The 27682-nt window shown below is 40.1% G+C and overlaps 1 protein-coding gene and 1 pseudogene across 2 annotated transcripts; one reads left to right on the forward strand and one right to left on the reverse strand.

Annotated features, from left to right (window-relative positions):
• Window positions 1–1995: 1995 nt before the first annotated feature.
• CRLS1 (cardiolipin synthase 1) lies at window positions 1996–27546 on the reverse strand. Of its 2 annotated transcripts, none has more exons than XM_070419936.1 (7): window positions 27497–27546; window positions 24322–24459; window positions 19841–19970; window positions 8936–9021; window positions 7999–8067; window positions 5411–5502; window positions 1996–2925 (listed from the first exon to the last, which is right to left on the reverse strand). In XM_070419936.1, exons 2-7 carry the CDS (start codon window positions 24430–24432, stop codon window positions 2838–2840), a joined length of 576 nt encoding a protein of 191 aa, XP_070276037.1. In that variant the 5' UTR covers window positions 24433–24459; window positions 27497–27546; the 3' UTR covers window positions 1996–2837. The 2 variants fall into 2 exon arrangements, with proteins under 2 accessions (XP_070276037.1, XP_070276036.1); XM_070419935.1 differs by having other exon boundaries at window positions 27104–27540.
• On the forward strand, window positions 17898–18177 carry LOC139014487 (large ribosomal subunit protein eL43-like; annotated as a pseudogene).
• Window positions 27547–27682: the final 136 nt, after the last annotated feature.

A 27682-nucleotide genomic window follows, 5' to 3' on the forward strand; every position in this document is an offset into this window, starting at 1 on the left:
ATATAGTTTCTGCAATTGAAATGCTATTATAATAGTTATCTTGGTATATGTGATGCCCCAATTCCAGATATGCCCAAAGTCGTGACAGAATAGAGTCATTTAATTTTTTTCCTTCACCTGTGTAAATTTCCATATTGCAAATATACCGTCTTGCTCTCACATACCATTCTTACAATAAACCATATTTAATAATTTTAGCTGGGTTGTTAAGTTCGAAATAGAAGATCTCCCCTCCGGGGAATCATGGCCTTCATCTAATGATAATTCTAGCATAGTTTTATATATTGTTTGAAATTTACTAATAAAGTGGTGGAGTACAGATTGAATTTTAAATAGCCTTGATGAAGATTTAGTCATGTTTGCATTGTCATTGAAATGCCAATAAGTCCAGATTTGTTCAAAATGATTTTGACTCATTGTCTCAGGAAATATTGGAACAGCTAGAACTGGATTTGTAGACCAATATTCTTTCCAAGTATCCTTTCGAGTATGCTCCATTAGCACTATAAGTCCTAAAAAATTTTTCATATCTGTTGGAGTAACAGGAGACCACTTTATTGCTTTCTAAATTTTGTGCTTTCCCAAATTTTGGTTATATGTTCAATTGATGACAAAATAGTTCAAACAGATCATCATCAAAAATCAAGTTGGTGACTTCAATGATGTTCTTAGAATCAGACGGTATAACTGTAACCCCAGAATTACCTTCAAATTTTTCCAAATTAGGTTGAAAGTCCTCTTTTGAGCAATCATTATCTCGGCAACCAAGATGCAAATTACGCTCAAAATCATGTGGAATTGTTCAAATTTTCAGGTTCAGAATCACTTGAAATTACTAATTTTCTCCTTTTTGAAGGAATAACTATACCACTGCCACTATCAAAGCTTTCATCACTTTCACTTGAAATATCTGATAATTTGTCAGCAAATCTATCCAGATTTTTATCATGTTCTTCATCACTATCCATGGTTACTGAACACTTTAAAAATACCAAATTGATATAAAAAAGTTATTTTTATTACTAACGACAAGAGACTAATCACTTTTAATTCCTTTTGTAATTTTTAACTTCAGCAAATGTGTTTTCCATTACAATTTCTCTCTAAATGACAATGAAAAGCCGAGAATTCGGGTGATTGGCCACAAGCTTTAGAACAGAAAACACGAGAATTCAAGTGACCCGTCTGCAATGAGTTAACCACACCCAATAAGGCCTTAGTTCTAGAGACCATGAGGGCAACCCATAAGTCACTTCAAATAGCATCGACACTCAACTGTAAATAAGCAGAGTGAAGTGCAAATCCTAGTTTTTCCAGAACTACTTCATTTCGAGTTCTTTTTCTGGAATACCTTTTTAGTGTGCTCACATTTTGCTAGTGCCGAGACATGCTCAGTGTGCCTCTTGGGTGGTACAGACTTCTGCCTTCAGCCTCACCTCCTCCCAGACTAAGACTATACAGGAGGTTCCAGAAGGAAAGAACCAGTCACACAGCACCCTTCTCTTCCCTCTCAAGGCCCTCCATCGATTCAGTGGCAGTGTCCCAAGCTTCAGTGTGCTCCAAGCCAATGGTGGCTGAGCAGCTAGCTTGGGAACAAGGAAGCCAGGGCCAGCAGGCAACAGAGGGGCACACTGATACAAGGATACCACCAAGAGGCATGAATTTTGCTTGTAGCTGCCCATTTTAACACAGCTCAACAGGCTGTTTAGATAATCACATTATCTAAATAATTCCACATTACACTTGAAATTAGAACCTGGAACAACATGCAGCAACAGGCCTCCACTGATAAGAGAAAGCACAGCACTGACCCTTTCTCCCATTCTCCTAAACATGCGGTGTAGTGAGAATAAGGGCTTTTAAGTCAGATGGTCCCAAACCAATTATTTTTACAATGCAAGTGCAAGTGATGTATCGGAATGAACGTTATGAATCAGAAAACTTACACAACCAAGAACTATAATATGCTATACAAACAACACAAGATTGAAGGTATACTGTTTTCCAGCTTTTTTATTCTTTTAACATCTTAACAAAAGAATATTCCCCAAAGTTTAAAAAATACAGTTTTATATTATATACATATGAGTACAGATTCCAATATCATACAAACACTGCCATGTTAGAAATACAGTGGGAAGGCATGCTATAATTCACTGCCTCTTGGAGGGTGTAGGCTCGTGGATATGTTTTATTATTCCAACTACTTCTGTTACTTGTTATCCTGAAAAACTATTAGGCACCTGAGAGGTTGGAAGACTACTGAACATGAACTTCAATACCTTCTATTTTGATCTTTATAATCTCTTTACAAGTTTACTTCATCTACAACTAAGGTACCTTTATTGTCATTAGCCTAAATGATCAACTATTAACCACATTAACTGTTAATATACATACTGATCAAATTAAACTTAAAGTTGTATAGCCACCTTGTGTAGGCTACATATATTTAAACCTAGGAAATTCCCCAATGCATTGTGAGCGATCTAAGTTCTATTAAAAAGAAGTGGCAATTCTCCAGTTTCCATGCTCTGGACACTACTTTTTTAAAAAAAAATGTAAAAATGACTGACAATAATTGGAATTGATTCCTTATAAGTTAATCAAGAAACCTAAGGTAAAAAATTCTAAACGATAGTTTTATTTGTATTTAAAAATACATTGGAAATTCTGCATATGCCCATGATCAAGCTTATTTTCAATGCACATTAAATACTGATGACATGGTTTGATCTGACAAGTCCTTTTTCAAAGTAGGGAGACTCCTGTACATTTCCACTGGCCCTGCTGCCAACGATGTATATTGCTTCCCTGCTAATGATGGCGGATGACCTTCATCTGCCATTTATCACCTGAACAGTTTTCCGACCGTAACGATAATAACTGTAAGCTGATGCAACTGTGGTGAAAGCTGTAAAACACCTTTAATGGAAAAAAAGAAAATTTAGTTGTCAAGTAAAGGTCAGTAACTGTGAGAGTGATAAAAAAATACACTTAAAATTATTTAAAAAGTAAAAAAGGCTGTGTGGTATAAAATTATTTTTAACTACAAAAATTTAAATACACTGCTTTTCTTTAAGACCTCATTAGAATTAGTAACGTCAAACAAATCTAGTTCCTGAGCCCAAGAACATAATGATAATCCTAGCAACTGTCATTTTTACCCAGACATTACTCTAGGTGTCTTATATTCTCACTAGAGGTCCAGTGCTTGAAATCGTGCATGGGTAGGGTCCCTAGCGGCTGCTGGCGGCCAGCCGGGGCCTCCCTTCCCCAGCTGCCGGCTGATGCCTCCCTTCGTTCCGCCCCTGGTGGTCAGTGCACGTCATAGCAAGTGATCAAAGTCCTGGTCGGTCGAACTCCTGAGGGGACACTTTGCATATTGGGCTTTTTATATATATAGATATTATTTTTGCAACAGAGAAGTTGGTCAGGGCCACGGAACCACACCATAGCCTGGCCTGGCTTCAACTCTGGAGCCGTGTGCCCTTTCTACTACTCCATGCTGCTGAGAGTCTTAGACTCTATTTCTTGAAATCTGAGTCATTTAAAATAAATTTCAGTTTTCTTTTCTGATTCTTCCTTAAGCGAACTGCCAGACTGACCCGACTTTCTCCTGGAAGTTAGATCAGTGGTGCTCATGGCTTGCTGAATGCTCACAGCCAACAGGGTACTTCTTAGTGCGTCGTGCACTTCTGCTCCACCAGGTGAGGTGTAGGACCATCCAGACTATTTTTATTCGATCCCAAAGCTGTTCATGCCAGTTAAATATTCTAAATTCACACATAAGCCAATGAAAAATACATGTAGGAAAAGCTGCTGTTTCTGAGAACTAAGTGGATGCTTTGGAAAGATTTGATAACCAGCCAAGTTGCTAAAAAATACTATAAAGTAAGCAGGTAATGTGGCTGTTAAAATACTAGAGAAAATGTTACAAAATCTAGAAAGTTTATATTCAGATTGCTTTGTAAATGTCTTAAAGTCTTACATCACTTTAAAATAAGCAGAACATGAAAATCAGATATGTATTCAAAGAAAAGGTGTTGGTCTTATTCAGAAGATGTAGAATGAATAAGAATCAATGTACACTTACATATCCTATATAATAAAAGCCTAGGTGGCATCACGCCCTTGTGTGACATCATCACAAGATGGACGCCACAAGATCGCCACCCTCACGTTGTCACAAGATGGCCAGCAGGGGAGGGCAGTTGTGGGCGATCAGGCTGGCAGGGAGGGCAGTTTGGGGCCAACAGGCTAGCAGGGGAGGGCAGTTGGGGGTGACCAGGCCCTGCAGGGGAGGGCAATTGGGGGGACCAGGCCTGCAGGGGAAGGCAGTTGTGGGCAAGATCAGGTCGGCAGGGGAAGGCAGTTGGGGGCGATCAGGCTGGCAGGGGAGGGCAGTTGGGGGTGATCAGGCTGGGAGGGGAGCAGTTAGGCATCAATCAGGCCAGCAGGGAAGCGGTTAGGGGGCGATCAGGCTGGCAGGCAAAAGTGGTTAGGGGCAATCAGGCAGGCAGGTAGGAGAGCAGTTAGGATCCAGCAGTCCCAGCTTGTGAGAGGGATGTCTGATCCCCACAGGGGTCGGGCCTAAACTGGCAGTCAGACATCCCCCAAGGGGTCCCAGATTGGAGAGGGTGCAGGCTGGGCTGAGGGACACTCCCCAGCCCCCCCCACCCATGCACCAATTTTGTGCATCGGGCCTCTAGTATTTTAGAAAAGGTTTAGTGTGTGCATAATTTCTAAAGCTTCTTTAGCTTAACTGACTGGTTAACCAACCATTTTCTGGCTCAGACTGCATCAAGCAAGAAGGTTTTAATTATAGAGTTAAAAGTATACTAAGATGCAGTGCTTCAATATCAGTGTGACACATCCAAACTCTGAGAGTTTGAATTTGACATATTTAAAGGCTATAATAAGCACAATAAAATAAAATTCAAAACCCTGTCTCCAAGTTTCCCTCCACAACAGCCCTTTCGCTAGGCTGGACACACTTCCCTGCCCACTCTACTACACTTGACTTTGCACAGGGTCTGTCCTTCACCAAAATGGCCTCCCCTCAGTCTCTCCCTATATAAAATCCACCCAGACCTCATGGTTCAAATGCCACTTCATCCCTGAAACTGTCCCTCTTCTTCCCACCTGGAAATGGCTTCCTTCCCCTGAAATCCCAACGTATCATCTGTACGTCTCATCCCCTTTAACTTGCATGAAAACTCCTCAAATGCAACTTCTACACCCCATATTTGATAGTAAGCCTCTTAAGAATAATATCAACCATAAAATACAACCTATAGCTTTACCTGGTTGGTGCTCAATCAACACTATAAGAACCAAGTAATTCTAGGACTACCACAATAAGCCATTTTGTTGACATTCTCATAGGATAATACTAAATTTGGCTTACCAGAGTATCGGAAGATAAAAGCCGTGAGCATAATTGAAAACCGGAGCTCCCAAAGAAGCTGCTACCAAGATTAACTGGACTGCTGTGTTTACCTAAAAAAAAAAAGTCATCCATGAACAGTGCCAACCAGATCCTGTTTCAAGCTTACAAGACAGAGAAACACAACATACCCTCACATGTTTAATGTTCTAATATTCCTGCCAAAGAAGCTGGCATTCATACAAAGGGGTGAACTTCACCAGCTGGCCCATTTGTCTGCACTGCTGCTCTTCACAGCAAAGAGAAGAGCAGCAAACTGTCAGAAAATACCACTATCTTGCATTTCCATAGCAATTCAAAATGTTGCCAAGTTCTTTGCCTTTTATTTCAGTCATTAAAACAGCCCTGTGACTACGGAAATAATTTTATAGATGAAAAGGTAATGCAATTAGTAAAGTGACCTGCCATTAATCACAGCAGGTTACATATCTGAACCTAGAACCCAGATTTCCCAGCACTTCATTCAGTGCTATCGCTTGCCTGCCTGTCAAACTCATGAGGTTAGAACACTGAAATGCACTCATCTCCATGAGAGGCTCTCTGGAGGAAATGAGGATTCCCTACCCTAAAAGACAGCATGGAGGACAAAGGAAGAAACAGAACCAGAAAGACACTGAAGACTCCCTCTACTCATCCTGCAAAGTGCCTGGGGAAGAGTGGGTGACAGTGAATCAGCGGGTGGTGTGCCTAGAGAAGCACCTATGTTCTATCATCCATTTTGCAGCCAAATTACAAGAATTCCAATTTGTTTTAAAAATAAATAATAAAAACTGCCTGGAGAACTTCTTGCAAGACCAAGGATTTGAGGTATTTGTCCCTCCACTTCTTTAAACCACTTCCTATCTGTATCAAATTACTGTGACACAAATATAAGTCACCTGAATTTAAAAAATAAAATAAAAACCCACATATAAAGTTCCACCCAGGGAATTTCTGGTTTGAAAGTAATCAGCCCTTGCCAAAACCAGTTTGGCTCAGTGGATAGAGCGTCGGCCTGCGGACTGAAAGGTCCCAGGTTCGATTCCGGTCAAGGGCATGTACCTGGGTTGCGGGCACATCCCCAGTAGGAGATGTGCAGGAGGCAGCTGATCGATGTTTCTCTCTCATCGATGTTTCTAACTCTCTATCTCTCTCCCTTCCTCTCTGTAAAAAATCAATAAAATATATTAAAAAAAAAAAAAAAAAAAGAAAGTAATCAGCCCTTGCCGAAACCGGTTTGGCTCAGTGAATAGAGCGTCGGCCTGCGGACTGAAAGGTCCCAGGTTCGATTCCGGTCAAGGGCATGTACCTGGGTTGCGGGCACATCCCCAGTGGGAGATGTGCAGGAGGCAGCTGATCGATGTTTCTCTCTCATCGATGTTTCTAACTCTCTATCTCTCTCCCTTCCTCTCTGTAAAAAATCAATAAAATATCTTAAAAAAAAAAAAAAAAAAAAGTAATCAGCCCTTGCCGAAACCGGTTTGGCTCAGTGAATAGAGCGTCGGCCTGCGGACTGAAAGGTCCCAGGTTCGATTCCGGTCAAGGGCATGTACCTGGGTTGCGGGCACATCCCCAGTGGGAGATGTGCAGGAGGCAGCTGATCGATGTTTCTCTCTCATCGATGTTTCTAACTCTCTATCTCTCTCCCTTCCTCTCTGTAAAAAATCAATAAAATATATTTAAAAAAAAAAAAAAAAAAAAAAAAAAAAGAAAGTAATCAGCCCCCTGGCTGGTGTGGCTCAGTTGGTTAGGGGTCGTCTTGTGCAAGCAAAGGCTGCTTCTCAGTCAGGGCACATGCCCCGGTTTCAGGATTGATCCCCGGTAGGGGGCATATGGGAGGCAGCCAATAGATGTTTTACTCTAACATCAATGTTTCTCTCTCTCTCTCCCTCCCTCTCCCTTCCTCTCACTCTAAAATTCAATAAAAATATTTATTAAATAAATTTAAAAAATAATAAATAAGTAAAAGTCATCACCCCTCTGTTCCAAAGATGACAGGCATCGCCAGTCTAATAAACTGCCACTACAAAGGATGGGACACAGAATGAGTAGAGCAAACTTATCAAGGCCAATAGAAAAATACATGTGCCTTGGGAGCCATTAACAGTGTCCTCGCTGTGTGCAAAGATCGGCACACAGCTATAATCCTGCAGTGGCTCAGAAAACGGGATGGAGACTTAGAAAAGCAGTTGTTTATTAAATTGTCAATAAACTTTCTCCTATCCCTTTGCATGTAACAATCGAACTTGAAAAGGAAACAACCTTTTATAAATTGTTTTCACCAAAGGGAGGTGGGTGGTGAAACCAGAAAGGAACCTTCATAACCTCTTTGTGTCTACTTTTCCTAAATGGTGGCCCTATTACCTCCTCTTACATTCTCAGACCACCACCACAAAACACAACACATATACTAAAAATTACAAAAGCTTTGAGAACAAAAATTTTGGGTTAATGACCCCACTCTCTATCTACTACAGCCAATGCATTTAAGTTTGTCTCATTTTCAGCTGCTCCAGACTGAGGTTTATATTCATTGTAATAAGCTTAAAAGGACGCTGTGTGTCTCTTACCTTGCTGATGAAGGTTGGTTTTAACCTAGCAGTAGCATAGCAAGGGTTGAAATACTTAGAAAGTGTTCGCTGGCAGAGAACAAAAGATAAAAATTTACTCAATTTAGCATTCAATTTCAAATAAACATTTTGTTAATATATGTAGGTAACAGTTACTCAATGCTTACCTGGCTCTATGCTACAATAAGCCCTTTATCTGCACTTTCTATTTTCCTAAATGAGCATTATCTCCGTTCTTTATAAATTATACATGGGTTACTGAAAATAGATTTTAAAAACCCATAGATTTGTCAATTCCTATAAAACTAACACGATAACTATCATAAAATCTGTCTATCTCTTTCTACTAAAAAATTCAATAAACTTCCCTTATTACTATTTTCTTTTATAGACTAAAAACACAAAATAAAATATTGCTATGTTAACTGAGTTGGGAGCCAAAAGATGAGGTCATTATGCTATGCTTATGTGCTCAAATATTTGTAAAACCAATAAACAAATATACAAATTAACCATCCCATGCCCATACAGCTGTGATTTTAAAAATCAGCTCTAGACAAGCCATAGTAGGGGCTCAATTAGACAGCAAAAAGGGCTTCTCACCTGGAAATGGCAAGCACTCCTAATAGAGCTTAGATGGGGGTAGCTGGTCTGGGTTTTAAGCTGCAGTTAGTTATGTGCTATCAACTGAAAGGATTTGGACTTAAAACAAAAGCATGTCTGTTTTAAATTGATTATTCTGTGTTCACTGAAAACTACCAAAGCAAGATGACAGTTAATGTGTGTTTTTTAAAAAATTCTTAGCAAATAGATTTCTAAAAAATAACTGCCATAAATTATCCCCATAAAGTGAAACTTGGTATACAACAGTGATTATTTTTTTTCCCCTTAAGTGCTAACTAATAATAAAAGAACATTTTCTTTGAAATAAACTCACCGGTTCTGGAAGAGTTCGATATCTGACATAAAAAACAGCAAGAATCAACATTATATCTCTTGAAATTATCATATAAGTAAGTGGAACTGAAAATCAAAAATAAAATAATTTTGGTTGGGATTTTTAAAATTACTAAGATATTACACATACAGTGAAGCCTTACCATAAACTGGTGTTTCTGATAAGCCTTAATAAACGGGTTTTTTCATAAGTAAAAATTTTCATTTTTTTATAAACATCTATTGAAAGTTTAGGATCCTTAAAGTGAACCACTTATTTTTATCTTTTTTTACATGCACTCAAAACAAAGTGAAAAGAAACTATGGCTTTCAAAGTCTAAGTTTGCCTTTCAGAATGTTGACCTTCTAGGCCTCCTTTTGTTTTGTTTTTCTTGCACATGTTTTAAGCTGCAGTTAGTTATCAGTGTCAGCTTTACTAGCTCTAACCACTTCTGTTATTTCTCAGCTTTGTAAGTTTGGGGGGAAAGATCACCACGCCCACTATAAGTACATGGGATAAAATAGTAAAGAGGTTGGAAAGGATGTCAGGGTTCGAATCATATTGGCATCTCAGGCCCTTTGACTACTTGCTTCTGCATTTTAGGCAACTTTATAAACAATAAAATTTGCTATATGTACCACTTGTGAAGAAACAAAATGTTCTCATTCTTGTCTGGACCGGTTCCTACCCCAACAATTGCTATTTTTTCTCCTGCCCCATTCATTCAGTGAATTCTAACTAAACATGAATTCAACTTGTCAATACTTTCTCATTATTCCTTAGATTCTACAGCATGACCCCAGAGGCAGAGCCAGCAGATGGATATTTTAGATGGATGCCAAGAAGCCCCTACTACTCCCTTGTGGAATGAGAATGGGAGGGCAGAGGACTTGTTTCACTTTATATCCTTCTGTGCTGCAAGACGTCTTAACCATCAACATGTATCAATTTCATAAGGGGAAAATTATTATTTTTTTAAAGGAGAAAAAATCCTGAGGCTAAAACACAGTTCAAAATGCTTCAATTACTAAAATAAAGAATCACTGTACATCCCCCTTTCCATAATACTTTCAAACAGCTCTTTTGTGAATTACTTTTGAGGCTATACTTATGGTCCTTTCTAGCTTTGACATTCTGTTGATTTTGCAACTTGAGAAAAATCTGACTAAAGAATTACAGATTTAAATTTTAAATCTCTGCTGGTCACAGCTATGATGTAAGTGTTGATCCTTGGCCTAGTCCTGGATGACTAGATTTCTCCAAAGAGAAAGTGGTTCTCCACGGAACTCATGGCACTTGGAACACACAGATGATACAGTTATATGAACCAAGTAACAAAAGCCAACCTGCCATGATTTTTAGGGACATTTTTGTGACTGTACAACAACCTTTTCATAGCAATAATTAGCTAGCACCACCTAATAGCAATCAGATTTTAAAATGCAGCAAACTCAGGCAAATTACATATAATAAATCTCCTAAACATAACATCAAACAAGATTAAGTACCTGGTAATGTATTTCATCACCATGGGGGAAAAAGGAGTATGCCTTAATCCTAAATAAGAGATTTCAGCAGGAGAGGAGATACACTGCAAAGACTCAGGTCCAAGCAGGGGAGGGTGGGGGTGAGGGGGAAAGATCAACCAAAGGACTTGTATGCATGCATATAAGCATAAGTGATGGATGTGGACAACACGGGGTGAGGGCAGGATTGGGGGGATGAGGGGACATTGGGGGGGATAAGGACACATTTGTAATATCTTACTCAATAAAGAAAAAAAAAATATATATATATATATATAAAAAGACTCAGGTCCCAGTTCTATTAACTACCAAAATTGTAATTTATTAAGCATTGTTTTAAATATTTCTTACATATTATTAAGAATATCAGAAAGAAGAGAACCAAGAAAACATAGGATAGAAAATTATCGAAGACATAAACAATTTTTAGAATTGGAGTTTTCAGACTGAAGGGGACTCCTTAAAACCCAGCACAATGAAAGACTCACACCAAATTTGAGTAGGATCTAGAGCAGCGGTTCTCAACCTTCCTAATGCCGCGACCCTTTAGTACAGTTCCTCATGTTGTGGTGACGCCCAACCATAAAATTATTTTCATTGCTACTTTATAACTATAATTTTGCTACTGTTATGAATCGTAATGTAGATATCTGATATGCAGGATGTATTTTCATTGTTACAAATTGAACATAATTAAAGCATAGTGATTAATCATAAAAACAGAGAAACCAAGATGGCGGCATAGGTAAACACGGGAGTTTGCTGCCTCGAACAACCACTTCAAAAATACAACTAAAAGACGGAACGGACATCATCCAGAACCACAGGAAAGCTGGCTGAGTGGATGTTCTACAACTAGGAGGAAAGAGAAAAGCATACCGAGGCTCAGAGGAGGCACAGTGCTGAAGTAAAATACTAAGGTTCGGAGTGCATGTGGAGCGGGCTGGAGGCTGAGGGCGCGGTTGTTTTCAATCGGGAGGGAGTCTCAGGCTCTGAGCTCCAGTTCCGGGCGAGTCTCTAAGGACCCAGACTCATATGGGAGAAGCGGGACTGTCTGGCATCGCTCAGAACCCTAGGGCAGCTTTCTCTCCGTGGGGCTTGCAGCGACTACTGGGACACTGAGAAGCAGAGCCTCTGAGGGCAAGACTGAGAGCAGCCATAATTGCTAACCCCGCCCTGTTGATCCCGTGGGACCCGCCCCGCCCAAGCCCTGCAGGGAGGCTTTTGCTGGATAGCCTCAGGCAAAGGCTAGATTAGCACCTCCCTAGAGATCCAGGAGCCAGGAAGCCCAGAGGTCAGAGTGGGACCATCCAGCTTTAAGCTCCATGGAACCATAAAAGACACACTCAGGAGGCAGACTCAGTGAGCACCAAAGCCCCATCGAAGCAAGTCTAGCCCCAGAGGGGTGTCTCCAGCACAGAAGTTCTCCCACCGCAGACACAGCTGATTCTCACAGCCAATTGACCTGGAGGTCAATTCCTCACAGTGATAACTACAACAATCAAGGCTTAACCACAACAAGACTGTGCACAAAGCCCACAAGGGGGTGCACCAAGAGTGTCTACCTTAGGTAATTGGGACACTTAGCACAGAAAGGCACTCTATCGACACAGCAAAGCATAAAAAAATGCCGAGACAAAGAAACAGGACACAAACGACAGAATTGGAGGAAAGCAAACTGTTGGATATAGAGTTCAAAACCACACTTTTAAGGTCTTTAAAGAACTGTTTAGAAGCCCTCGAAAAGACTGGTAAGACCGCCGATAAATGTAGTGAGATCCTCAAGAAATCTAATGAGACCCTCGATGTTGTGATAAAGGACCAACTAGAAATTAAGCATACACTGACTGAAATAAAGAATATTATACAGACTCCCAACAGCAGACCAGAGGGTCGCAAGGACCAAGTCAAAGATTTGAAATACGAAGAAGCAAAAAACACCCAACCAGAAAAGCAAAATGAAAAAAGAATCCGAAAATATGAAGATAGTGTAAGGAGCCTCTGGGACAGCTTCAAGCGTACCAACATCCGAATTATAGGGGTGCCAGAAGATGAGAGAGAGCAAGATATTGAAAACCTATTTGAAGAAATAATGACAGAAAACTTCCCCTACCTGGTGAAAGGAATAGACTTCCAAGTCCAGGAAGCGCAGAGAACCCCAAACAAAAGGAATCCAAAGAGGACCACACCAAGACACATCATAATTAAAATGCCAAGAGCAAAAGACAAAGAGAGAATCCTAAAAGCAGCAAGAGAAAGAAAGTCAGTTACCTTCAAGGGAGTACCCATACGACTGTCAGCTGATTTCTCAACAGAAACTTTGCAGGCCAGAAGGGAATGGCAAGAAATATTCAAAGTGATGAATACCAAGAACCTACAACCAAGACTACTTTATCCAGCAAAGCTATCATTCAGAAGTGAAGGCCAGATAAAGAGCTTCACAGATAAGAAAAAGCTAAAGGAGTTCATCACCACCAAACCAGTATTATATGAAATGCTGAAAGGTATCCTGTAAGAAGAGAAAGAAGAAGAAAAAGGTAAAGATACAAATTATGAACAACAAATACACATCTATCAACAAGTGAATCTAAAAATCAAGTGAATAAATAATCTGATGAACTGGTGATTGTAATAGAATCAGGGACATAGAAAGGGAATGGACTGACTATTCTTGGGGGGGGAGGGGAGCAAGGGGTGTGGGGGTGAGTGAAGAGATTAGACAACAATCGTGCACCTATGGATGAGGACAGTGGGTGGGGAGTGAGGGCAGAGGGTGGGGTTGGAACTGGGTGGAGGGGAGTTATGGTGGGAAAAAAGAGTAACTAATGTAATAATCTGAACAATAAAGATTTAATTAAAAAAAAAAAAAAAAAGACTAAGGAGACCATCAATATAGATGAGAAGAAACTGAGACTCACACACTGCTGGTGAGAATGTAAAATGGTAGAACTACCTTAGAAAACAGTTCGGCAGTTCCTCAAAATGTTAACCATAGAGTTAGCACATGACCCAGCAACTCCATTCTTAGGTATATAACCAAGAGAAAGGAAAATACACTCCCACTCAAAAACTTGTACAGGAATGTGTATAGCACCATTAGTCACAATAGCCAAAAACTTGAAATAACCCAAATGCCCACCAACACATAAATGGATAAAGAACTGTGGTATAGCCATACAATGGAATACTACTCAGCAACAAAAAGGAACTACTGATGCATGCAACAACACTAATGCAAGTAAAGGAAGCCAGACTATAAAGAGTGCATACTGTATAAATCCATTTTTATGAAACTCAAGAAAAGGCAAACTAATCTATACTGACAGAAAGCAGATGCCTGGTGGTGAGGGATTAGGGATTAGAAACTAAGAAGGAAACTTTTGGACTGATGGTTATGTTTATCTTGATATCATGGATGCACGCATATGACAAAATTTATCACATTGTACACTACATATATGAATTTTATGTCAATTATACCTCAATAAAACTGAAAAAATAAAGAATAAAATAACACACACACAAAAAAAATCATAAAAACAATATGTAATTATATATATGTTTTCCGATGGTCTTAGGCGACCCCTGTGAAAGGGTCGTGCGACCCCCAAAGGGGTCGCGACCCACAGGTTGAGAACCGCTGATCTAGAGCATATACCACTGTAAAATTTCAGAACTACAAGGACAATGAAAAGATCCTGGGACTCAGCTTCCATTAATATCTGACTAGATAATTCAGAACAATCCTCCTGCTAATATAACTAAAGGACAAGAACAACAACAACAAAAATCCTGAAAGCTGCTTACAAGATGCTAAGAAAGTGTCAGGCTAATGCCTGTGCAAACCCTCGAGGCTGGGGTTTGATAAACCACCTCAGAGCTCTGAGCTGGGGGCTGAAGGACTATCCCCCAGGACTGTGAGAGGAGACGGTACTAAATGTCTCACCATCGGACAACATAGGACAGGGGTGGGAACCTTTTTTCTGCCAAGGGCCATTTGGATATTTATAACAACATTCTTGGGCCATACAAGATCATCAGCTTAAAAATTAGCCTGCTGCCCTAACCAGTGTGGCTCAGTGGATAGAGCGTTGTTGGCCTGTGGACTGAGGGGCCCCAGGTTCGATTCCGGTCAAGGGCATGTACCTTGGTTGTGGGCACATCCCCAGTAGGGTGTGTGCAGGAGGCAGCTGATCAATGTTTCTCTCCCATCGATGTTTCTAACTCTCTATCCCTCTCCCTTCCTCTCTGTAAAAAAATCAATAAAATATATTTTTAAAAAATTAGCCTGCTATTCTTGCTCAAACATTTAATTAAGTCACCCCTAGTGCCTTGGCAGGCCCAGAACAAATGATTTCACGGGCCTTATACAGCCTGCGGACTGGATGTTCCCCACCCCTGATCTAGGGGGTCCTAGCCTCTTAGCATGCCTAAGCACCTAGCAGGACTGAACAAAAAAATCTTCCGTAGAGAATAATGCCATCATCCTAAACATAAAAATATTCCTCTAAATTATTTTTCAAACATTAATATAATGACTAAACAGTCAAAAATAACCAAACTCACAAGATACCATGTGTAAGAATCAACAGAAACAACAAATGAAAGAAACCCGCCCTCAAAAGACATGAATTTTATTTAAATATGTTTTTATTGATTTTAGAGAGAAAGGATGGGAGAGAGGGAGAGAGAGAAAAATATTGATGAGAGAGAAACATCAACATTGATTGATTGCCTCCTGCAGGCCCCCTAATGGGGATCAAAACTGCAACCCTGGCATGTGCCCTGACCAGCAATCTAACTGGCAATCTCTTGGTGCATTGGTCGACAATCAATCCTTGAGCCAAAGCAGCTGGGCAAAATTTTAGAATTATAAGAGTCTATTAAATAACTGAATTTACTGTTTTCAAAGGGATATAAAAACAAAGATTTCAACTGAGAACTGAAAACTATGAAAGACAATTTAGTAAGTTTGAAGAAAATAGAAATTCTTTAACTGGAAAACACAATAAAATAATTAAATAAACTTGGCACAACTGAAGAGAGAACTGGGGAACTGAATGAGCAAGTACATTAGTAAGCACCCAAAATGGAGCCCAGAAAAATAAAATAAGGTAACATACAGAAAAGAGGCTAAGACAACTAAAAGATACTGTGAAACGGTCTACATAGGTACACTAAGTTCCCAAGAGAGGAGAAAAATAGGCAATAGCAATATCTGGAGATTAAGGCTAAGAATTTTCCAGAACTGATTAACGATGTCAATCCACAGATTACAAAGCCCAACAAGTCTTAAACAAGATAAATAAAAAAGAAACTCATATTCACAAATATTATTGTGAAACTGTGGAAAACCAAAGACAAAGAAGAAATCTTAAAAGCATTCAAAGTAAAAAGATTTCCTTAAAAAAAGACATGGATTGCTTGGCTGGTGTGGCTCAGTGGTTGAGCATCAAACTATGAACCAGGAGGTCACTGTTCAATTCCTGGTCAGGGCATGTACCCAGATTGCGGGCTCAATCTCCAACTGGGGGGCAGGGGGGAGGCATGCAAGAGGCAGCCGATCAATGATTCTCTCTCATCATTGATGTTCCTATCTCTCTCTTCCTTACCCTTACTCTCTAAAATTAAGTGTGCTCAGAGAAAATAACTACCAACACAGAACTGTATACTCAGCAAAAATATCTTCAAGAAAAAAGTTAATCAGACAGAAAAAGACAAATACTACATGGCACCACTTATATGTGGAATCTTAAAAAATACTGAATTCAGACACAGTAATAAAGTAGTTTCCAGAGACTGCAGGATGGGAGAAATAGGAAAAGGGTGGCAATGGGACAAACTTTCAGTTTTAAGATGACTAAGACATAATGATATACAACATGGTGATTATAATGAAAAATAGTAAAATAGAATAAACACTGCTAAGAGATTCACTTAAAACAGAGTTAGGAGGCTAGTAAGGAAGTGAGGACTATACATATCTTTCAGTTCTCAGAGCTGCTAGTAAATTGCTAAACCTGTTGCTAAACTTCAGCTCAAGGTCAAGCAATAAACATCCGGAATAACAACTGCCAAATGGACGCACTCGTGTTTACCTCCTTCCTATCTGGAGAAAAGAATTCTAAGCCAATCTCATGGATCTATATGAAATCATCAACAAAATACAAGCAAACCAAATCCAGCAATATCTTCATAATATATAACAACAAAGTTAGAAACTTCAGAATGGTGTAACATCAGAAAATCAAGAATGCAATTCCACCACACATAAACAGCTTAAAGGGAAAAAATATGACTGCTATAATACACGAGAAAAACATGATCAAATTTAACATTTGATTGCAATAGAAACTCTGAGCAAACCCCTTAACCTGAAAAAGGATATCTACAAAACCCTACAGGAAATGTCATATTTAATAGTGAAATGTTGAAAGCTTTCCTTTGAGATTGGGACTAAGACACAGATACCACTCCTATTCAACACTGTACTGAGCAGTGGAGTAAGGCAAGTAAAAGAAAAGGCAAAAGAACTGGAAAAGAAAACATATACTGTCATTAATTATAGACAATACATAATTGAGGATACAGAAAACCCAAGACTTCATTTACATTTTTATCATTAGAATAAGAGTTTAACAAGTGTTACCAGACACAAAAATCAACATTAGAAATAGAACTAACTTTCATCTATTAACAAAGTTATTTCAAAATGAAATATAAAAAAGCTACCAATTACAAAAGCATCAAGAACTATCAAGTACCTAGAAATAAATCTAATAAAAAATTATGACCGCTCTAGAGAAAACTAACATTTTGACATTTTCAAAAGCCCCAAATAGAGCAGATATATTTGTGGACTGGAAAACTCAAGTTGTAAAGATGCCAATTCTTCCAAATCTATAAATTCAATGCAATTCCAATTAAAATCCCATCAGGATTTTCTGGGGGGAACTTGAAAAACTGATCCTAAAATTCACAAACGGAAATGGGTAAGAATACCAAAAGTAGAAGGACTTGCTCTACCAGATATCAAGACATTTAGCAAATTAATAATAATTAAGAATGGTACTGATACAAAGACAGACAAATCAATGGGGAAAAATCTAAGCAACCCAGAAATGAACCCATGTACATATGGTCATTGAAGTAAACCTGGAGAAAGTACAGACTTTTCAACAAAACGTCCTGGGATAATTTGGTATCCATAGAAATAAAATTAATTTTTAAGAACGGTATCTCTTTTTAAAACATCAACTGGGAAAATGTAAAAAGGACACTTAAAAGCTTTTCAATATAAAACATAAACACATGTAAAGGAAAAGTATCAGAATGCCATGAGACTAGTCAACAGCAAGATGGTATCTGGAAGTCTATAGAACAGTGTCTTCAAAACTGAGCCAGCTCTCTGGGTTTTGACTTTGGTTTGCAACAACATGGCTAAATGCACCAAGAAGGTAGGAATCGCTGGTCAATATGGAACCCGTTATGACGCCTCCCTCAGGAAAGTGGTGAAGAAAACTGAGATCAGCCAGCATGCCAAATAGACTTGCTCCTCCTGTGGCAAAATCCAGATGAAGAGAGACAAGCTTGGGGATCTGGCACTGCAGTTTCTGCATGAAAACAGTAGCTGATGGTGCCTGGACCTATAATACCACTTCTGCCATCACAGTCAAGTCTGCGATCAGAAGACTTTAGGAACTGAAAGACCAGTAGGAGCTCCACAATTTGAAATCTTGCTAGCCTATAATAAATGACTTAATTTATGTAGCGAAAATAATCTGCAATTGAAAATTATGCCCAGTTCAAACCTCAATCAAGTAGGAAGAATAGAATAACAACATTTCAGATGTCTTTTAGATGACATTTTTTATGTCTTAGAATAAAGACATTTTAGAGCTCTAATAATGTGGCTGCCACACTGCATCTTTACACAGGAAACGGGGCCCTCCATCAACAGAAGGACCTTACAAGGAAGCCACGGGAGCCTGGAAAAACCAACTCAACACAGAAGAGAGAACATGGAAATTTCCAGAATGATAGTGAAACAAAGTCTCAGTTTGGAAAACAACCTACACCAGTGGTCGGCAAATTGCGGCTCACGAGCCACATGCGGCTCTTTGGCCCCTTGAGTGTGGCTCTTCCACAAAATACCACGTGCGGGCGCACATGTACAGTGCAATTGAAACTTCGTGGCCCATGCGCAGAAGTCAGTATTTTGTGGAAGAGCCACAATCAAGGGGCCAAAGAGCCAAATGTGGCTCACGAGCCGCAGTTTGCCGACCACTGACCTACACCAATTATTTAGGTAAAGCTCAGAGCAACAAAACCTGGAAACAATGCTAAGTTTAATAGGGAAATACCTGGCTAACTTTTGTAAATAAAACAAAATATTAAAAAATAACTTTGAAAAATGGGAGGCACAAAAGTACACAAGATCATTTCAATTTTTAATAATGTCAACAGAATGCTCCTTAGCTCTTTTTCCCTACAAAGTATTTGTATTTATTTGAGACTACTCCCGCCCCTTCAATACCACCAATCACATACTAACACAATTCTGACTTTCAAAGAAGCACATAAATATAACCACTAGTCCAATTCATTTTTTAATTTGGTATGGGAATTTAAAAGCCGTAAGGTAGAGGAGAAAAACAATGTCTAGATAGAGGATTCTATACCAGTCTGAAACTTCTTCCTCTCAAATGTTAATAATACATGCTATTTATTAAAGGACCATGTGGCAGCTTCTTTATTTTCAGATTCTATTCCGAACTCTTGGAAATAGTTTAAACTGAACCAAGGGAGAAAAACTAAGAAATACAGGTAAAGTAAAAAATGAACAACCAGAAACGCACATGCAAAACACAAGGCAAAAGATCATAACATTTTGTTAGAAAGAGCATTCAGATAATGTGTTGTACAAACATGCATGATTTGAAATTGCGTAATAGTATCTAAGTAAAAATAATGTGAAATTTTAGACATCTTCAGGGTTTCAGACCTCTCATTTATTATGATTAAATTGTACTAAGGAAAACTTTAAATTGTTTTCAAAAAGCTAGGCGCCTTATAAGAATATATAACATGGTTATAAGACATTCTAGAGTAATGGGAATTGGCACTATGAAATATTTGCTCAATTTTAACTTTAAGCAATCTTAACTAAATGAATTGTACTACTATAATAAGGACATAAATTCTAAAGTAAAACAAATAATTTGACAAACCAAACAGTTCAATAGTTTAGAATTAAGGAAACAGTTTAAAATTTTAAAAAGATATTTTGGGGACAAAAATTGTCTATCAAGAGAAATCCTAAGCTGATGAATGTCCTTCTTCCCTAGGCTATAAAAAGTGCGCATGACAGTGTTCTTACCTGGAATAAGATCTGCATAGGTCAAGCTAACATATAAGATACTGATAAGTATTTTATCAGCAAGTGGATCAAGAGCACTTCCCAAAGCTGATTTTTGACTGGCCCAGTTTCGAGCAATAAATCCATCCAACTGAAAATAGAAGTTGTTGTTTTTTAAATAAATGTCATAATAGGCACAGAGTAGTTATCTTGAAGAGATACTGGGATAACAACTATATTTTCATAAAATGTAAAATCTCTTCTGTTTCTTATCCCCAAACCTTCTCATTCTTTCACTGGTATATGTTTAGCTTTTAAATTACAAACTGGTCTGAAAATAATTTCACTTGTTTCCAGTACTTTTCTTTCTCAAGGCCTTCTGGTATTTCTCAATGTTTCCACAATGCCCCTCTGTGGGATGAACTCAGACATAAATTTAGAGATGCAGAAATCTCCCCAAAACTCACAGAAAGCATGCGTGACAGGGCATGGACTAGGAGGCCCCTCTCTTGAGCATTGGGCTGAAGCTGCTTTTACTTGCAAGGACTTCCCTTAAACTGTGAGACTCATTCCTACCTACTCTTCTACCATCCAACTCCCTCAGTTTTAAGTTATTATTTTCAATTTTTTTAAATTTAGTGCCACTGTTAATTCCACATCTGACTGCATTTGCATGACCTATATTTGAATAAAAAACTCAATCCTCTATGCCTGGCCTACTTAAAATTTTTGATACAAAAATTACTTATTTAATATTCTTGCAAATAAGTGATATTTTAAAGCAGAGGTCATACCTGCTTGCCAGAGGGCCAAATGGGGCCTACAGGCTGGCTTTGTATGACCTGCCAGAGCTTTCAAAAATATAAATTAGTTGCCAATATTTACATATTCAAAGTCTTACCACAAAAATCCACATCTCCAGGCCCACTCTGGGGTCACAAAATAGATTGAACCAAGTATTGCCTATCCTCATTAAGCAAGGCAGATATTTTCTGGTTTTCCAAATCCCTACCTGGCTTTTACTCACTTAATTTAACTTTAAGCTTCAAAAATATTTGAATTTTCTAGTTCTATTTCCAAGGGAAAAAAAATATCAAATTAATTTAGATGTAATTTAACATGTTACATCTTTATAGGATAAATAAGTCCTCCATATCTCAAATATTCCAATGAGTTAGAGGAGACAGCAGTAGCACAGGACAATGGTTAATAACTTGCTGTTTGGCAGCAGGCATGGCTGAGCGTCGACCTATGAACTAGAAGGTCACAGTTCAATATTTGGCCAGAGCACATGCCTGGGTTACAGGCTCGATCCCCAATGTAGGGTGTGCAGGAGGCAGCCGATCAATGATTCTCTCTCATCATTGATGTTTCTAACTCTCTCTCCCTCTCCCTTCCTCTCTAAAATAAAAACGTAATTTTAAAAGATTAAAAGAAAAGAAAAGAACTTGCTGTTTGCAACAGAACATAAGTGATTCAAGTTCTGGCTCTCCCACTTACTGTGTGACCTCGGGCAAATTATTTGGCCCCTCTAAGCCTCAGTTTCCTCATCTGGAAAACAGAGACAGTATTACCTACCTCAAAGGCTTGGTTGTCTTCAGTAATCAACATTTAGTAAATCCCCCCAAAAAGTAGTTATTAGATATTACTACCACAACTGAAAGAATCTATTTTCTTCTGAGGTAGACTAGATGTAAAACTAACAGGAAGTGCCTAGAACTGGGAGTAGGGGCCTTGGAAGATTCAGCTTTTAGTTTAGTTTCTGATCTCAGGGACATTAACCTCCCAGTTTTTCACCATCATCACCTCTTACCCTCACTGCTACTCTACCCACATTAGGTTCCAAGGTCATCAACATCATCACTGCTCTGCAAACACCTGTAACTCCTACTCCACTTTCCCTCAATCCTGCTTAAACACAACTATCCATGTCCTCCAGCCAGGCCTGCACCCAAGCAGCTGAACACTGATCAAGAAAAACACATAGCCCTAGCCGGTTTGGCTCAGTGGATAGGGCGTCGGCCTGACTGATCTCTCTTCAAATTTATGACCACAAATCTCCCGTGGGCACTCAATACTGCCTGGCAACCCTATATCTGCTTACCTTCTCTTTTCACACTGTCTGCTCTCACCTCAAACTAACTCCATACTTCCTAAAGCCTCTCACTCTAGCTCATTACCATATCTACATTTTCCATGAAAAGTAGAAACAGACTCTCAGCACTCCTTCATATTCCCACCTCTAAATCCACCACTTACTGGCATCCATTCATTCTCTTTACCTTCCCTGAGACCTGATCCCAGGCCGTCTCAACTTCTGTGAGTTGCCATTCTCCTTCCTTGCATCCTCAATCTCTCCCTTCCTACCTAATTAGTTTATTAAGAAGAAAAATTTCTCCAGTATGTATGTATGTATGTGTGTGTGCGTATGTGTGTGTGTGTGTGTATATGTGTGTATATATATATATGTGTGTGTGTATATATATATGTGTATATATATATATATAAAAATAAAAAATCTTTAAAATTGCCCTTCTTTGACCCTATTTCTTTATTTCCCTATAAAGCAAAACTTCCTCAAAGTGATGTCTATTGTCATTATCACCCTACATTTGACCACCAGCCCACTCTGATTGTCCCCTCTCTCTAACAGATGGTACTCATAAAGGTCACCAATAAAGTCTCTATTTTTAGCTTCCTTGACCACAACACAAATTGAAGCACCTTCCTCACCTAACTTCTGTGACACGCCCTATTGCCTAATGTTTTCCTTCTTGCCAGCTATTCCTTTTTGGTGTCATTTACTCATTCCCTTTCCATTGCTGTACTTAATTGCTCATTTCTCTGATCCCAAGACAGCTTCGATGACTTTCCCAGACCATCTACATGCAGATAACTCCCAAATCTATCTCTAATCACTGACTTCCTCCATCTCCACACTAACTACATTCAACTACCCAAATGATAACTATGTGAAAAGGCATAATAGTTCTTGGTACTTTTCCACAAACCCTACCCTACTCTAAGTGTTGTTAACCACAGAAAATGATAACCTCAATATACCTGCTTGTTAAAAAGCCATATTTAACTCCTTTTTCTCACCTCACACATTCAATCCAATGTGTCAACTCTATCTTCAAAACATATCTCAAACCCATTCATTTCTCCCCCAAACTCCCACCCTAGTCCAAACTACCAACCCACCTAGATTATTGTAAGCCTCCTAACCAGCCTCTCTGCTTCCACCTTTTTTTAATCCATTTCCCATACACAACATAAATCAGGCCTGTCATTCCCCTGCTTAATGCTCCCATGAGTCCAGCCATCTGCCCAGAAGCCATTCTAGAGGCATCAAAACCTCCATGGAATAAATGTGAAATATGGTGTCAGTTAACTCGTTTCCACACACAATGTCTTATATACTTAGAAAAATGTAAATGAGACCCCCCTCCTATTCAGTGAATATTACAATCTCATGTGGCAGCTAAAAAAAAAAAAGAAAGAAAGAAAGAAAAAAAAGAAAAAACAACCTACCATCAAAAAAAGATCAACTCAAGTAGCTGAAAAAGATCTTGTCTGTTATGAAAAAACAAAATTCCATTATCAGTATAAATAACCTTGGACAGATTTGGAGACCATATTAATGAGTGGATGCCTTCACAGACTTCAGAGATAAAAGCAGGAATAAAAGAGAGATTGTGAGAATGGGGAGAAGTTATGACAAACAGGACCTAAACTCTGAAAAACAGAAGTGGCAGCCATTTTGCAACTATATTTGATGCATATTTGGAAATGCTATGTAACAACGCAAATGCCCTCCTTTGTTTATCCTGAAAAATCTTCAGCCAATACCATATTGCTCACCAGAGCTACTGGGCAGGTGAAATTTCTTTGTTTTTTTTGTTTCTACGAACCTCAAAGATGGGCATGCAGGAGGCAGCCAATCATGGATGCTTCTACCTTTCTATCCCTCTCCCTCCCCCTCTCTCTAAAAATCAATAAAAACTTATTTTTTAAAAAAATAAATAAAAGGCCGAAACCGGTTTGGCTCGGTGGATAGAGCGTCGGCCTGCGGACTGAAAGGTCCCAGGTTCGATTCCGGACAAGGGCATGTATCTGGGTTTCGGGCACATCCCCAGTAGGAGATGTGCAGGAGGCAGCTGATTGATGTTTCTCTCTCATCAATGTTTCTAACTCTCTATCTCTCTCCCTTCCTCTCTGTAAAAAATCAATAAAATATATTTAAAAATAAGTAAATAAATAAAAAGCAAGAGTAAAAAAAGTCCCTCTCCTGTGCCTCCATACAACCTCCACTACCTCCCTTAGAATAATGGAGTTCCACACAGGTGCTAAAGACAAGGCCTTAAATAAAGTGCCAGGTGAAATTCAACTTGAGGATTTCCTTCCAAGAAAAAGCAGACTAAAGCTGTGCTGTTTCCATGCCGTGGAGACCCTGGGATGTGGAAGGGGAGCAAAATAGAGGAAATGACTGTATAACTTACCAAATCAGTTAGCCCAGCTAAAGCAAAAACTCCTAGTGCCACGTTAAAATCTTCTTCAATGATCAAATAGCCCAAAACTGGAGCCAAGCCAATTCTCGTCATTGACAACATATTTGGTATTGTCCATGGGTTTTCATACTGAAACAAAAAGACAACAAAATTTAAATTAAATTTATGCTTTAAATAAATATATGCATGAGAAAAATACACTTTAAATTTAGTATTTTAAATTGAGTTTTTAAATTCTTTCTGTTTTTACAGACATCATTCTAAAACTGTCAAGAATACAGAAGATGAAGATGTGCCATGTACCCAAAGGTAGACTAAAGTGTCTACTACACATAGGTTTCTTCCTAAAGAGAGAAGGAACAAACATGTATTATCTACCATATATGTCAAGCCTTTAATATATGACCTCACCACTGCTTTTAAAAGTCAAACTTTAAGAAGCTCTTATACTTCAAGTAGACAGTCTAGGAAAAAAGAACAAATTATCAACTCCAGACATTCTGGCTTACAAATATTTATTGCAAATAATCTCCCTCGCTTCTCTACACATACCCATCAAAAGAATACTAAATGATACACAGTGTTGATTAATTGGAATGAAGAGGGGGAAAAACACTGAATTACAGAACTTCACTACTAAGTTGGAGAACTGCCAAAAGAAAATGGAACTAGGAATAGGAATTAAAATTCTTAGGAAATAAAGAGAAATTTGAAAAACTGTTCAAAATAGCCACGGAAATGTTAAGATCCCCAACTAGAAACTAAGAGCTTTCACAGCTCCCCTGTGGGAGCCTTATGATTCCTTGAAAATTCATTTCAAGCCAAGGTGTTTGAAGTTGGCACTAACAAAAGGGCTTCTTGGCAGCTGCTCTGAAGAACATTCCTTCCTTGCCAAACAATATTCGAATTTTAAAAGCCTCAGCCCAGTGGTGCTAAGACACCCTGTACAATGGGGTACAGAAATAATACCAAGAAAATGTCTCTCCCTAAAGCCTGGATTTTTACCCCAGTGAGTCTAAGGCTGCCAATTCTAGCTCATGTGACTATCTCACAAGACTAACCCTAGTTAACCTCTTTCTTAATTAGTAATCAACTTGTCTGAACCTTAATCTTGATTTTTTTTGAAGTGATCAATTCCAGTTCTAAAGACATATTTTAAAGATTCCATGGACCATCCAGTAAGAAAAGAAGAGTTCCCTAAAGATACTAAGTTTCTGTTTTTAAATAAGACCTCAGCAAGGCAAGATAATGGGGTTATTAGTTATTAGCATCAGGTTGGCAGAACACTCTCTGAAAGCTACAGAAAAACTTCAGATTCTCCAGGAAACCATCGCGGAAAGAAAAACAATACAAACCTCTACCCAAGGACCTTTTCTTGAAAACAGACCACATTATATCATTAAAGGAAAACATTCTTGGAGTATATTCCAAACTCAAGTTCAATGGTCAGCGTGTTTCAGAGTCCAGAGGGAAAAAAATAGTAAGTCTGTTGACCATACTGTGGAACAAAATAAGTCAAACACGGATTCAATGTTAAACTCACAGAAGGGGGGGGGGGGGGGGGGGGGACTTTCTGATTGAGAAAAATGAGTAGCAAAGCAAAAGGTCAGAATAAAGAGGCCCAGAATTCATCTCAGATATTCGTGGGGGCAAAACTAAAGACACAGTTGCAAAACAGCCAGATCGTTTCATTGGGTGAGTTAATAAACCAGGTTGAAGGCAGAGAAAAGGGTTTCTTTTTAACGCCACATCAACGATGTCGGTCCAAATGGCCTCGTTAATCTATCACCATGACATCTGTACATTTCTACATTAAAATTAAGAGGGAGCAATCTAATCTTCCCCAACCCCAAACCCGCGGCATACTCGACCGACGACTGCCGTTCTGGGAAGGGCTGCAGCCAGCATATGGCCACCTCCGAGCATCCAGCACGCGGAGGTGAGGCCCCTGCAGGATGCGGCCACCTCAACCCATGCTGCACAGCTTATGCGGGCAGCACAGGGGCCCGCTGAACACCTAACAATTGAAGATGTAATAATTGCATGAGTCTTGCTAACATGACATCAAAAGCTCTCCCCACATCCATGCTCTGGTGTCTTCTACTCGGGCAGGATTTCATTAGGTAAGTAGACAAAATATCTCCCTCCGGCACCTCGGGAGAACTTTAACCATCCTTTGTAATTGAACCGCTTTAGAAATCTTTCAACTGCGACGTAAGTTATCTACCCTTCATCTTATAACAGGGAAGACCGCCAAAGGTCAAGTCATAGTGAACCAAACCTGCACAAGCAGACGGAGCGGCCCGTCCATCTTTCGGATGATCCCCGCGGACTTTCCCTAAACACTGGGGATTCCCGTCCTTCATTAAATTAAAAATAGACTTTCATTAGACCAGCGAAGGCTATTTTTACCAATGCAACACCGAGGCCGGTCCAGCAACCCGTGCGGATAGAAGAGGTGGAGGGGGGAATTCTAACTTACTAGTAACCCAGTGGTTCTCAACCTTGGCTGCGCATTAGAATCGCCTGGGAATCTTTTTTAAATCCTGATCTCTGGGCCGTAACCACCAAGACGGAAGGGGGACACGGTCGGGACCTCTCACATCCATCCGACCCGGATAACCCGCCCGTCACTTCTCCCCAGGAAGCGGCTGAAAAGTTCTGCCACGGAACCGCCCGACCCGCACCGGTCAAAGCACGCTATTCGCATCCAGGTCCGAGCCCGAAGGGCCCGCGACCCCGACCCAGGTGGCCCCTTCCCCTCGGTACGTACCAGGCTGGCGGCACTCGCTGGGTCCCCCTCTCCGGCTGGGGGCCCCGGGGTCGCCTTCCCCGCGCCCGAGCAGTGGCCCCGCGGGCCGGCCCCAGGCAGCCCCAGGCCGAGCGCGGCCGGGCGCAGCCACCAGCGCTCCGACAGGCAGCCCAGGCAGATGGGTGCGGGCGGCAGCAGGGCCCCGAGGGCGCGCCCCTTGCCCGGTCGCGCCCCACACGCCCATGTGGCCCCGCGCAGGGCACCCCACGAGCCCCGCGCCACGCGCGAAGCCAGCATGGCCCTGCGGCCGCGCTGCGGGAAGGCAGGCAGCGGGAGCTTAGCAGCCCGGGGCACCGACGAGCCGCTTCCCCACCGAGCGCCCACTACCTCCCGACACCTCGGACACTTCCATACTTCTTTTCAAACCCCAGCGCACTCCTCTTATACATGGCCGGCGGCCGCCAAGGGCGGAAGGGCGCCTTCGCGACACTTTTGCGACACCGTCGCCGCTGAGCTTCCCTGCGCCCCCGGCGGCAGCGGGAGGCGCGTGCGGCTGAGCTCCTGCGCCTTCGGGTGGCGCGCCGTGCGCTGTGCGTGTCC

Source organism: Myotis yumanensis, unplaced genomic scaffold (assembly GCF_028538775.1).
Source record: "Myotis yumanensis isolate MYYU_CA2020_CCGP unplaced genomic scaffold, mMyoYum1.0.hap1 SCAF_7, whole genome shotgun sequence".
Lineage (NCBI taxonomy): Eukaryota > Metazoa > Chordata > Mammalia > Chiroptera > Vespertilionidae > Myotis > Myotis yumanensis.